Below are 12,565 nucleotides of genomic sequence, written 5' to 3'. Positions count from 1 at the left end.
TATGACAGGTCATTTTAATTAAAAGTAAATGTTTGACAGCAGTTGATACTTATTAGAATAAGAGTAAAATCCATGTGAACCTCAGTAACTCAAAATTTGTAGTAGTTCGGACATAGTATACATGCATTTGATTGAGTCAAAAGTTAGAAATTATCAAATTATAGTTCTGTGATATAGTTAAAAAGGGAATACAGAAGAAAATACAATTATATTGTAAATGGAATTGTGCCTCCACGTTGAATAAAATGTTGCAATCAAAAGGACTGTTTGCATGACAGATCATAATCTATATAGAATACTTAGAAAGGAACAATAGGGGTTGTGTTGAGCAGTTACTTTGTGTACTCATTTTCCCTTCTGCAAAAAATAGTAACTTTTAAACTGGTTTTAGTTTACAAATGATTGTGGACTAAAATTAACTTTTAAGTGTTTCCGGTTAATTTTTTATTCCCATACATAGATTTTCATCTCCTGCAGTACAGGGTTTCCATTTTATAATTCTTTGTTTTCCCCATCAGTTGTCCAGTGCCCTGTATCTCATGTTTGTAGAATAATTAACAGCCAGTTTGTTATTGATTTTGCTAAATGCTAGTGGAAACAAAACATAATTTAAGATGTTCCTTTCAAAAAATAGAGATTATATGCATATAGTATCTCTTTTGTCATGTTAAATACACCAGAGTAGATATACTTCAGTATATGGTAATGAATTAGATTTCTTCAAGAATGTGGATTTATTTTCCCCAGTGTTTTCTGATTGCACAAATGAATAGTTGCACTTTTTAAAGGGATATTTTTACTTTGTTTTAAATCTGGTTATTGAATACTTTCAAAGGCAGCCCATTAGGTGAGTGCAGAGCTAAAGGGATAGAAAAATCTTGTTTCCTAAGCTGCTGAGAGGATTTTCACATTAGGTTGGCTTAAGACCATAGTCTTCAGAGTATAGTTTTATGCAAGTTTCCAACTGTGGAAGTCATTGTTAAAAGGTAAGTTTTTTTTTTTTCTTATGTAATCTCATTTTAAATTGTGAATTAGATTTTAACTAAGCAGTAGTAATGTGACATTTTTTTTGCCAAATCTTATTACAGTAAATTCTGATACTGTGCAAGTCATCGCAGATTTTGATAGTTTCATTCATATGTAAAGAAACCGTGTTTGTTAATATGTCTGTTACAGGTAGTTATAGTTTAATGTTTGCTTTTACTAGGACTTGTCTTGATTCATCATTTTTATTTGACTCACTAGCAACCATCTGTTATATTTTAACTTTCAAGGTTCTATGTAATTTGTTTTTTGTTAATGAAGTGCTATAAACAGTATTATGAAGCTTTTCTCTTTTAATCTTGAAAGGAAAAAAATCCATATCTAAAAAAGCAATCACAAAGAAGAGGAAAACTGTCACAAAGTCACCTACTGTACCAGAATTTCAGGTAATGTTTCAATTTTGTCTTAGCATTTTTTAGTTTAAATTTCTGTTTTAGTGTTTATATTGCTCCTCAAGAGATTGGCTAAATTCCACTGTAACTCACATACTTTCAATGAAATGTTTCCATCTTTGACTTTTTTCCCTTCAAGTGCAAGGCATAGCTAAGATTTAATCTTCAATATTTTTTACCTCTGTTTTTGTCCTTGATAGCCAAAAATTTCTTTGGTTTTTTTAATATGCTGTGTTGCTTTGTAGAAGTAGTTTAATAGAATATATATTATATATTATAAATTTTATACATTTATATATTTATATATTAAGTGTTTATATATATGAAAATAAATGTGTACATGAAACTCTTCAAGAACAAAGCGTAATTGTAAATAGGCAATTTACTTTTCATTTATTTGAACACTGTAGAAATGGTTAGATGTATTAGCTCAAAACAAATCTTTCAACTCTTAGCTATATATGAACTTCAAAGAGAATACTAAGTAACATTTAATTGAATGGTCTTTAAATATTTCTGCAAAAAGAAAACAGTATATTTGTTATATTATTATGTGAAGAGTTTTTCATTTGTAGCTGGTACTAGGATAAATAGAGAATCTAACTCTAAATAATACTTTTATTTCCTGTTTTATAAAAGATGTATTTTCTTCAAATGATTCTTTTTAAAAAATTTCTTTGTATTACTGTGTCCAATCCAGTTCCAAAAGTTTTATAACCTAATACTTAATTGCCAAAAAATAAAAGTGATGTTAAAATTAATTTTTGTCGGTCTCAAAAAGAAAAATAAAGGAGTAATAACTATGAAAATATTGGTAATTTGTAATGTGAATTTAATATATTTATTAAAAAATGTAGACCTATTTTTCAGTAAAAATCTTATTTTTGGAAGTGTTTTTATAGAAGTTGATTAGTAAAAATTTAATATTTTTAAATAAGCAGTGAAATAAAATAGACATTTTCTTTTAGTTTTTTATGATAGAATATTTTTAATGATCTTAGAATGAATTAAAAACATTTTTACAAAATCATTTTATATAATGTAACCTTGGTTACAGAATATTTAGTGAAAAATATGTATTTACTGTTTTACTGGGAGGCCTTTCTGTTGTTTGTATCTCTCATTCAGTACTTGAATAGTATATTGTCATTCTGTCACTGATATCATCATAGCCTCTGCTATGCTATTTTTCCCATTCACTATCCCTCTCAATCCCTTAAAATATTGGTCCAGGGATATAAATCTCAGAAGAGATCTGGCCTGCTGTTGATATTTGTCTCCATTCCTGTCTTAGTGAATGGACTTTCATATGTTATAAGTGGCATAGACAGTGTTAAAATGGCAAATGGTATTTATTAGTGAGGCATGAAATTAATCTAGTAGATTACATGACCAGCATTCCTTTTTTAAACTAACAGTTAAAATAGAAAAGAAATTATGAGTGTGTCAGATATAGCAAGGGTAATATTGTTTCATGAAAGTTTGGTTTTGATGTTGTGTTTATTGTACTGGCATGCAACGTAAAATATATTTTTGACCATGGGTCATGAGCAAAAAAATTAGAAAGGCACAATACTAAGTGATGCTTTGTCAGTTACTGACCATTTGCTTACCACTCTCAGAAACTTAAAGTGAAAGTATGCGTTTTGCCAAATTGAGGTGTTTAAAATAAATAAGTAAAATCCCCTTCCTGGTTCTTAAGGTGTCCTAGAGAGAGAGAGAGAGAGAGAGAGAGAGAGAGAGTGTGTGTGTGTGTGTGTGTGTGTGTGTGTGGTTAGGATGGGGAATAGACTCATGAGAACTGGTTCTTATGCCTAGTTTATATTACAAATACCATGGTATCACTCAAAAAAGAAAATTGACAGCTGTCTCCTAGGAAATACATCATTTGCTTCAAATAAAGAACAGGAGATAAGACAGTATTAGTTACTAGTAAACTTTGTTGTTATGGATGAAACCTACAGTTTTGCCTTTCAAAATAACTTTATATAGTTTGTTTCTTTGATTATTTGGAAATTCCCCACATGTAAAAAACTGATTATTATATAATAAAGAAGTGAATTTATTTCCTTCCCAAAAGCATTTCAGATTCTGCAAATTGTTCTTTTTTTTTTCTTTTTTTTTTCTTTTTTTTTTTTTAATAGAGAAGGAGAGAGAGAAAGGTGTCGGGGAGGCTATGGGGCAGAGGGAAAGGGAGAGAGAGACAGTCTTAAGCAGGCTCCATGCCCAGCAAGGAGCCTGATGTGGGGCTTGATCTCACAACCCTGAGATCACGACATGAGCCGAAACCAAGAGTCGGACACTTAACCAACTGAGCCACCCAGGTGCCCCTGCAAATTATTCATTTTATCCAAGTTCTTTAAAGATCACATTTCTAGCATTAAATATAAAAACTTTATAGAAAAGTATTGCTGGAAGATTTTCTTTGTAGTATATATTCTAAACTATCTTATTGCTGAAAATAATGAAGCTGTTGGTGGGTAGATCTTAGATCCCCCTTGCAAAACCTGACTTATTTGCCAAAGGACTAGTACATCTTTAAATTGATTTAAACATGCTAAGAAAAAAAATTTTTTTTAAAACATGCTAAGAGATAAATGTGTTGAGGAATTAAATTGTGAAGTTTATTTTTGTTAAGTCCTAATGAGTGAATCCTGTTTTGGCCTCAATTACTTTTTTTTTTTTTTTAATTGGAGTTCAGTTTGCCAACATATAGCATAATACCCAGTGCTCATCCCGTCAAGTGCCCCCCTCAGTGCCCGTCACCTAGTCACCCTAACCCCTCAATTACTTTTTAATTTGGTAGTGTTTTTGTTGACTTTTTTTAAAGCTAGAAATTAACCTTGTCTGCCTATTTGCTTAGGAGGAATCCATGTTTACTTACATGTATACCTAATATCTGTATCTCAGTTTAAGAAGATAATTATCCCACCTTTATTTAAGGCATACACTATAGGTATTCAAATGGTGGATTGGATCTGTTTTTTTGTATTATAAAAGGACTAACCATATCTGTGCCATTTATTCCAAGAGTTATGTCAGTGATTCTCAAACTTTAGATAGCATAAAAATAATCTAATGCCTTTATTAAGAATGAAAATTCCTGGGTTTATCTTCCAAGATTCCATCCTTGATTTAGTGGATCTAGGTGGATACCAGTAATGTGCATAGTGGTTAAGCATATGGATTATGGGACCAGGCGATATAGGTTCTAATGCCAGCTTTACCACTAACTCTGTATCCTTAACCCCTTTGTGCCTCCAATTCCTTATCTGTATAGTCAGGTAATAATAGTACCTACTTCATAGGGTATTGTGAGGATTAAATGATAGAGCTTACTATTTTATTTATTCTTATTTTTTTCAAAAAAGCATGCAGGTGCTTCAGACATAAATAGTGTTATGAGTAGGAAAATCAACTAAGAACTGGCTTAAAAGCATCTATTATTGACCTTTAACACTTTTTTCAGCTACTTAAGACCTTGAAATCTTGAAGTTGGTCATGTTTCATAAATCATGAAATGTCATGATTAAGCCTACAAGAATTTGAAAAGTGACAAACCAAGTAATATTATTTGCATCATTATGTCTAATCAGAGGGAAAACTTATGCTTAGCCCTACTGTAGTGTTATAGTGGTTATATATTTGGCATGTAGGGGAATTTTTAGATTTTTTTTATTTAGTAGTAGTTGCAAAAAAATTTGGAAATATTTTTATTTTTAGTATTTAGCATGTTGGTGATTTAAGCTTTGATATCTTTAACAATTACGACTTTGTTAAATTGACTTTTTAAAATCAGTTTTATAAGACTGTTAAACTGAAAACTAAATATCAATTTTCTTCATAAAATTAATTTTTGCCAAAAGCCTTTTATTTTAATATTTAAAAGAGGAATCTAATATTATGTGAATTTTCATTTTGTATGCAATTGTTTCAAAGTCATAGAAAGTATTTTTAAAACTTAGTGTGCCAAGTCTCAATGAGGTCAGTTTCTAAAATAATGTGAGAGCCTTAGTTACCTTGACTTTGCTTTTCATTGGTAACCAAGATCTTTGAATGTAATGCATACTCGCTACTGTAGTATACGTATGATTTTCTGTAAAGCCTATTTTGCAGAGGAAATCCAGAATCCAGCTGCTAAGACTTATGTATTAGTATTGTTTTCAAACATAAGCATAAACTCACAGATCCTTGACATACCTCTGAAAAAAACTGTATTTCTCCATTTAACCAATGGCAAAACTAAAAGATATGAAATAGGGATGCCTGGGTGGCTCAGCAGTTGAGCCTCTAGCTTTGACTCGGGGCATGATCCCAGGGTCCAGGATCAAGTCCCTCATTGGGTTCCCTGCAGGAGCCTGCTTGTCCCTCTGCCTATGTCTCTGCTTCTCTCTCTGTGTCACTCATGAATAAATAAATAAAATCTTAAAAATAAAATAAAATGAAAGATATGAAATAAAGTAACAAATTGAGGCCCTCAGTGTAACAAAATGAGACCAAAATTAAAGTTGGAGTTCAACTACTTCACTGTGTTAAGGACCTTTTGATTATATTATTATTTTGAATTGCTACCTCTTAATGTAAATGTTTTCAGCTTCATCTTTTTCATTTCTAACAGGATGGGCTTTACTTCCCTTTTTAAATTCTTTCAATTTTTAAATATTGTGCATTGAGAGAAACGTATCTCATTAATAAATATAAAACATCTTGTTAATCAGACTTACTTTTCATATCACACAATACTGCATTTGCAGATTTTGAAGCAGTCATTCTCCTTGGTACGGTGATCATAAGGAATGAGAAGGAATTTTCCTGTCCTCATAGTTCTAAGATGTTAATGTAATTTTAGTTTAAATACAATATGAAATTTAAATTTATACCATGAATTTAATATTTTGCTTATAATTTTTATAATAAAGTGTAGGTTTGCTGTATTAGCATGATACTGAATGAGAGGTCCAGTTTGCACCTATTAATGTTGACTTCTACATTACTTTCCCTTCGTGTTTTAATATGATTTGCTCTATTGCTCTAGTTTTGTATGCTACCTATGTCCTTTTTGGAACAAATGAAGTAAATATCTCTCAGATCTATTGAGTATAAACCCTAAGAGCACAATTTCTAGTTTGAAGTAATGCTAAAGTAAGAAATGATTTATCTTGTAATTTTTCTGAGATGTGTCATGGAATTCTTTTTACTTCCATAGGACCTCCCCTCTCCCTCTATATATAAACATTCCTGCTTCTTGAGTTGAAGATATTTACCACTAGAATACTAATAGAAATGAAATAATAGAAATGAAAGCTTAGGTATAAATTAAATCCTAAAACTATTATACATGTTCAGTTGTTCCTAGATTTTTTGGTTTTGTTTAGAAAGACTCCTTAAAGAACATGATAGAGTAGGAGGTGGATGAGTCCTATGTTTTGTGGTCTCCTCTACCAGTGTGTCATCTTATACTTTGCCTCTGTTAGTTTTAATTAGTTCATATATGAAGTGGAGAGGTAACCTTTTTAGTCTAAAAATTACATATTTTTAGTCCTTTCAGCTCTAAGATCGATGGTTTTGTGGCTTTGTAATGGGTTGCCTCAAGTGAAAAGTTAACTTGAGGAAGAGTGTGATAGCTTTCAAGAGGTTTTCCTGGGTGATTCTTATTGTAACTTCTGCAGTATGACTGAAAAGCCTTCTCTCTTGAGTGTTGGCAGTGTGATCCAACTGTAATTTGATCTACTGGGGAGCTTTCCTTTTCACCCCTGGAGGCCCTGAGTCTCAGATTGGTTTTTCCAAATTCAAGGCAACGAGAAGGATGTTTTAATATAATGTTTTGCTTTGATCAAAAAAATGCATCGTTCTCCCTTATATAGGTGAAGTTTTGGATTGATTCTGTTTATAAAAGCACCCATTTGAAGCTGAGTCAAGTTTAAAGGCCACACATACACCTTACTAGTAAAAGAGAAGGAGTAGAGGGTATATTGACATGAATCAGATTATTTTTTTCCTTCAGTGTTAGTAACACAATCAGAATTATGCTCCTAGGGCAGCGCCGGTGGCTCAGCAGTTTATTTATTTATTTTTGGCTCAGCAGTTTAGCACCACCTTCAGTCCAGGGCGTGATCCTGGAGACCTAGGATTGAGTCCCACGTCAGGCTCCTTGCATGGAACCTGCCTTCTCTCTCTACCTCTCTCTCTCTGTCTCTCATGGATAAATAAATAAAATCTTTAAAAAAAGAATTATGTTCTTATACAAGAATTTTCTCAGACCTTACTTGGCTGTATATGTTGAGTATCTCTACTAGGTGTATATCATATCTAATTATAGAGAGTATAGAAAGAGATTATAAGTTGTTATATAGCTATTAACTCATTTTAAGAGAAATTCAAAGTAAATATTGCTAAAAATATTTTCACCCTCAAATTCAGCAAAATTTATATTTGAGTCATGTCATTTAAGGAATATTTATCTTATCATTGTGCATTTAAATCAGTATTTCATCCCCTATTTGGAAATTAGTCTTTTGGAATCTTCATATTCTTTAGCTACATAGTACCATAATGTTTCAAGAGCCATGAAGATTTGGAATTCATAATCATTTAGTACCTTTACTGCTTAAAAGTATGATCTGCAGCCCATACCTGGGAATTTGTTAGAAATGTAGAATCTCAGGTCCGCACCTCAGACTTACTAAATCAAAAACTCTATTTTAACAAGATTCCCAGGTGATTCTTATGCACATTAAAGTTGGAGAAGCATTGATTTTGTACAACTTACTAACTAGGTAAGCCACTTCAACGTACTGTTTTACCTAGCTCTTAAGCTGTGGAAATCATTCAGAGTTTGCCTTCAGAACTGTGTTACCTCTTCTTTCAAATGAAATATTATTTGTTGATCCCGTGAATTGAAAGGTTTTAAGTGTCTTAGAGTGTGTCTAGTTGTAATGGTGTATGTTTTCATTGTTACTGTAAGTTTCTACAAACTATATATGTGCAAAATGTACCTTTATTCTTTGTATAATGAGATACCTAAGATGCAAGTAAAAACAACTCTGAGTTTTGCTATGTATGCAAATGAGGAATCTGTGCTGTGATATTAATTAGTGCACCAAGTTCAGTGAAAAGGCATGTAACCATCTGCAAGCTCTGGGGCAAATTTGACATGACAATCAAAAATAGCAAATTATACAATGGGAAGTTTTAGTTCCTGCTGAGTACTTACTGAAAACCTGATGTAGGGCCAACAAAATAGAAGTTGAAGACATTATCAAGTTTTAGAGCAATTACATAGTTGTCCAGTCCCCTATCAGCATTTCTTCTATACCTCTAGATTTGGCAAATGGCAATGTGTAATTTATAGTAAATAGCAGTAGCACTATTATTGTGAACTGTTTTCTATTCTGGAATTATTTAAGTTGGGTTACTTATGCATATTTTCTCTGCATTGTCAGGTCTGTGAGTTTGAAATTATGTAAACATTTCTAATAACAATTGTTAATACTAATTATAATTTATAATATCTGTGATATTTTTTCTTAGCCTATTAGATTGAGTAGGCCATATATTGCCATTTATGTAGATCAAAGGCATATCAGTGATTTCATATGGTTTAATCTAATAAAGGAAGTTTAAAGGAGTCCTGCTTTCCCATTTTTGTCACAGTAGTCACTAGGAATGATCTTGCTGTAACTTCTTTTCTTTTGTTGTTTTTGTTTTCTCTTACAAGAAATATGCCTTTTAGGAAAACAGTACCCTTACACAAAGATTAATGAATGTCACAAACATGGAATAATAAAATCTTATAATGATTAATAGTTTTATAAATGTAGAATTTTTTAAAAAGTTATCGCAGTAAGCATTACAAGACTTTCATTAATCTAAAACTTTTCCTCTTTATGTGCTTGTAGTTTTGTTTTAGAAACATTTCTTTTTCATAATAGATTTTTTAAAATATGAATTTAAATTATTTTAGGAAAAAAGTTAAATATATTAGGGGGAACTCCATATAATTTTACAAGAACTAAAATGTAGTTATTAATATTTTTGTTGTTGCTGACACTTCACTGTTTAAAGCTTTAGTAGTTAAGCCAAACTAGTTTGATTATTCATAACTAAAACCCAATTATTTTGGTGATTTGCCAAAATTACCAAGGTGAAGTAAAATGAGCCACAAAATTGTGAGAGGAAATACTTGCTATCTATGGAGATGGTTTTATTAAAGACTACTAAGATGATATTAAGAATGTGTACTTAATTTCATTTACTTCTTTGAATATATTACAGACCATGGAAATCCTTTTTTCTGAGCAATGCCAACAGCAATACAATTAGTTTAATCGTGTATAGTTAGCAAACCAAAGCAAAGGTATAAAGACAGTTCTCCAAGTGTGCATTATTCACCAACTAGGAGACTGCCTGATGATGATTCTTAAAGGTGATTCAGTAACCTGTGAAATCTAGGGTGAGTTTCCAGATCTTTGTCATTCTGGGCTGAGAGTTAATAATGTTAAGAAAGTACCTGGATTATAAAGCAAACTGAGACAGGGGGGTGTGGTATGAAACCACCAATGTTGAAATTTCAGCTATTTTTACTAAGCCTGGAGTTTATACATTATAAAAGTAATATCTTTTAAAACATAAACTTGTGGGGCTTTCTTTGCTTTTTGCTATGACAAATACAAATAATTGTGAATTTAGTGTATGTTAAAACAACTTCTGTTACCACATTTTGGGTGTTTTATATTATGTGTTATCAAGCTGTGTTTTTGTGTTTTATTTTAGCTTATTTGCACTAATCTTGATGAACTCAGGGAATTAATCACAAAAATCGAGAATGAACTCAAAGATCTGGAAAACAGTAGAAAAAAATCGGTAGGTGTTGATCCAAAAGTTCTATCTGTTATTGTCAGCATTAAAACTTATTCCTGCTTTTTTCTAAAGCTTTTTTAAAAAAAATCTTGTTCTCTGGATTACATAAAAATTTGCAATGAAAAATAGAAACATTGTTCCTTTTATTTCTCCTGTGTGGTCTAGTTTTTATTTTTCATAGAAAAAAATGGTACCAAGGCAAGTAATTTAATTTGTTTGCCTGGTTTATATCAGGTATAGTTGTAGATATTTCCCAATATACTGGTTGGTTGTTTTCTGACTGGTAGTTTTTGGGTAATGCTTACCTTGCAAATATTCTTAGTTAATAAGCATATGCTTTTAATGGAAGTTTATCACTTAGTAAAATAAAAACTTTAGTTAATTGTGACATAAATAACAGATATAAATTGTTTAGTCCTGCCCCAGATGTTTTTTATATATATTTAACAGTATGTCTTCTTAAAACACCTTTATTAGCTAGAGGTCATTTTTAAACTTTCACTGTATATTCAAAATTCACAATTTTAGCTTCATTTTTTGTTCTCTGAGAGTAGAGTATAAACCATTATATTTATTCACTCAACACTTGGTAAAACACTCAATTATGCTATTAAATCAGTAATACTTAACTGACATTCAGTGATATTACAAATTTGAAACACAGTTATACATCAGTAAATAAATAGGGAAGTCTTGAAGCACTGAAGAAAATAAATCATTATTTTAAAAATCCCTTTATTTTATGTCTTAGGAATGCCCTGAAGCCAGTTTTAGTTAGGTCTTTGCTCAAACCTATTAATCTAGAATTATGTATAAAATAAAGATAGTGATACAGCAAGCTTCATATCAGCAGATTTGTGGTAGTCATTTGATATGCTGTTTAGAAAAGACATATTGGTAGCACTCTGAAGGGAGGAGACTTAAGTGCCATAAAAGTACAACCTTCTGAGGTTATTTAATATAGGCGTAAAACAGCCTTAAGGATTTCAGAAGTTTCATGTGATATCTCTGAAAATATCAGTATAGTCTAAGAGAATACTGTTTATAGTGATAAGCCATTACTTAACAGGAAAACATTATGTTCAATGTACAATCCAAGAATACAGAAAACTGTATATTTTTAGAAATATTTCTATTAAAAATGGTTTAAATCCTTATTAAATTCTTCTATGTTCGTGTGTGTGTGTATGTGTGTGTGGTGTATGTACACATACTTTGGTATGTGGGCAGTTACTTGATATGGAACACCAGGGGTTGTTTTAAAATTTACCTCTGTAATATATTTCTCAAACAACATTTTACATTTAGAATATTTTCTCAACAAAGTTTTTTTAGTATATTTGATATTATATCCTCATAAAGGACTGATTCTCTTCTTTAATAGGAAAGAATAGTCTTTTAATCAGGCTATTATTTATAATTTTTGCAGAAGCTGTTTATTTTTAGTGAGTTGTCTATTCTTCATGAGTCTAAATAGAATTGTTAAATATGTTTGCTAATTGTTTTTTATGCTGCAGGTAAACATAACATATGCATCTGAACTTGTTCCCATATTATAAATTAGTGTTTTATTTGTTTTTAATGAATAGTTTTATGCATAATAGATTTATGTAATTATAGCATGCATTGTAAGAGAAAAAGACTTCTGCAAGCATCCTAGAATTTTTCTGTAAAGCCTTCCACATCACTTACATTAGTGATAGGAGGTATACACATACTGCCTTCCTTTACAGAAATGATTAGAAGGGTAAAAGAAAACACAGATTACAAATACTTAACACTGTAGTCTTTGAAGGCATGTTTATAAGAAAATTTCAGGTTACGTATTGGGTTTAATTAATTAAATTTTGTGACTCTAAATTTTTAACTTGTCCATGACTCCTAGTATTTGCATATTAGTTTTTTCTTTTTAAATTTATTATTTGAGAGAGAGAGGTCTAGTAAGGGGAAGAGCAGAGGGAGAGGGACAAGCAGACTCTGGGCTGAGTGCAGGATGCTGATCATGACCTAAACTGAAACCAAGAGTTGGACATTCAACCGACTGAGCCACCCAGGTGCCCCACATATTAGTTTTAAAATATGTTTTCTGTTCTTCAAGAAATAGAAATTCTTAGGACTGTACTTAGTAGGGATAATCTTCTTGAGATTACTAACATATAAGCTATTTCCCTTTGAACTGCCTAAAAGGTTGTTTTCATGGAGAACTTATAATGGCCCCAAAGCATAAAGGTAGCAATAGACAGTAAATGTTTACATTTTAGTATCATTCC

At 31.2% G+C, this 12,565-nt stretch overlaps 1 protein-coding gene across 2 annotated transcripts in view; it reads left to right on the top strand.

Moving 5' to 3' along the window:
• Nucleotides 1-12,565, top strand: part of KIAA2026 (uncharacterized protein KIAA2026 homolog) — a 117,503-nt gene that overhangs the window by 69,920 nt on the left and 35,018 nt on the right. The window contains exons 4-5 of one of the 2 annotated variants that reach the window (XM_038552321.1): nt 1,351-1,430; nt 10,209-10,298. In XM_038552321.1, the coding sequence (XP_038408249.1) occupies nt 1,351-1,430; nt 10,209-10,298 (170 nt within the window). The remainder of the gene's footprint in view (nt 1-1,350; nt 1,431-10,208; nt 10,299-12,565) is intronic. The other variant, XM_038552322.1, reaches the window with a different exon arrangement.

Source organism: Canis lupus, chromosome 11 (genome assembly GCF_011100685.1).
Source record: "Canis lupus familiaris isolate Mischka breed German Shepherd chromosome 11, alternate assembly UU_Cfam_GSD_1.0, whole genome shotgun sequence".
Lineage (NCBI taxonomy): Eukaryota > Metazoa > Chordata > Mammalia > Carnivora > Canidae > Canis > Canis lupus.
This window is presented reverse-complemented; position numbering and strand designations above follow the sequence as displayed.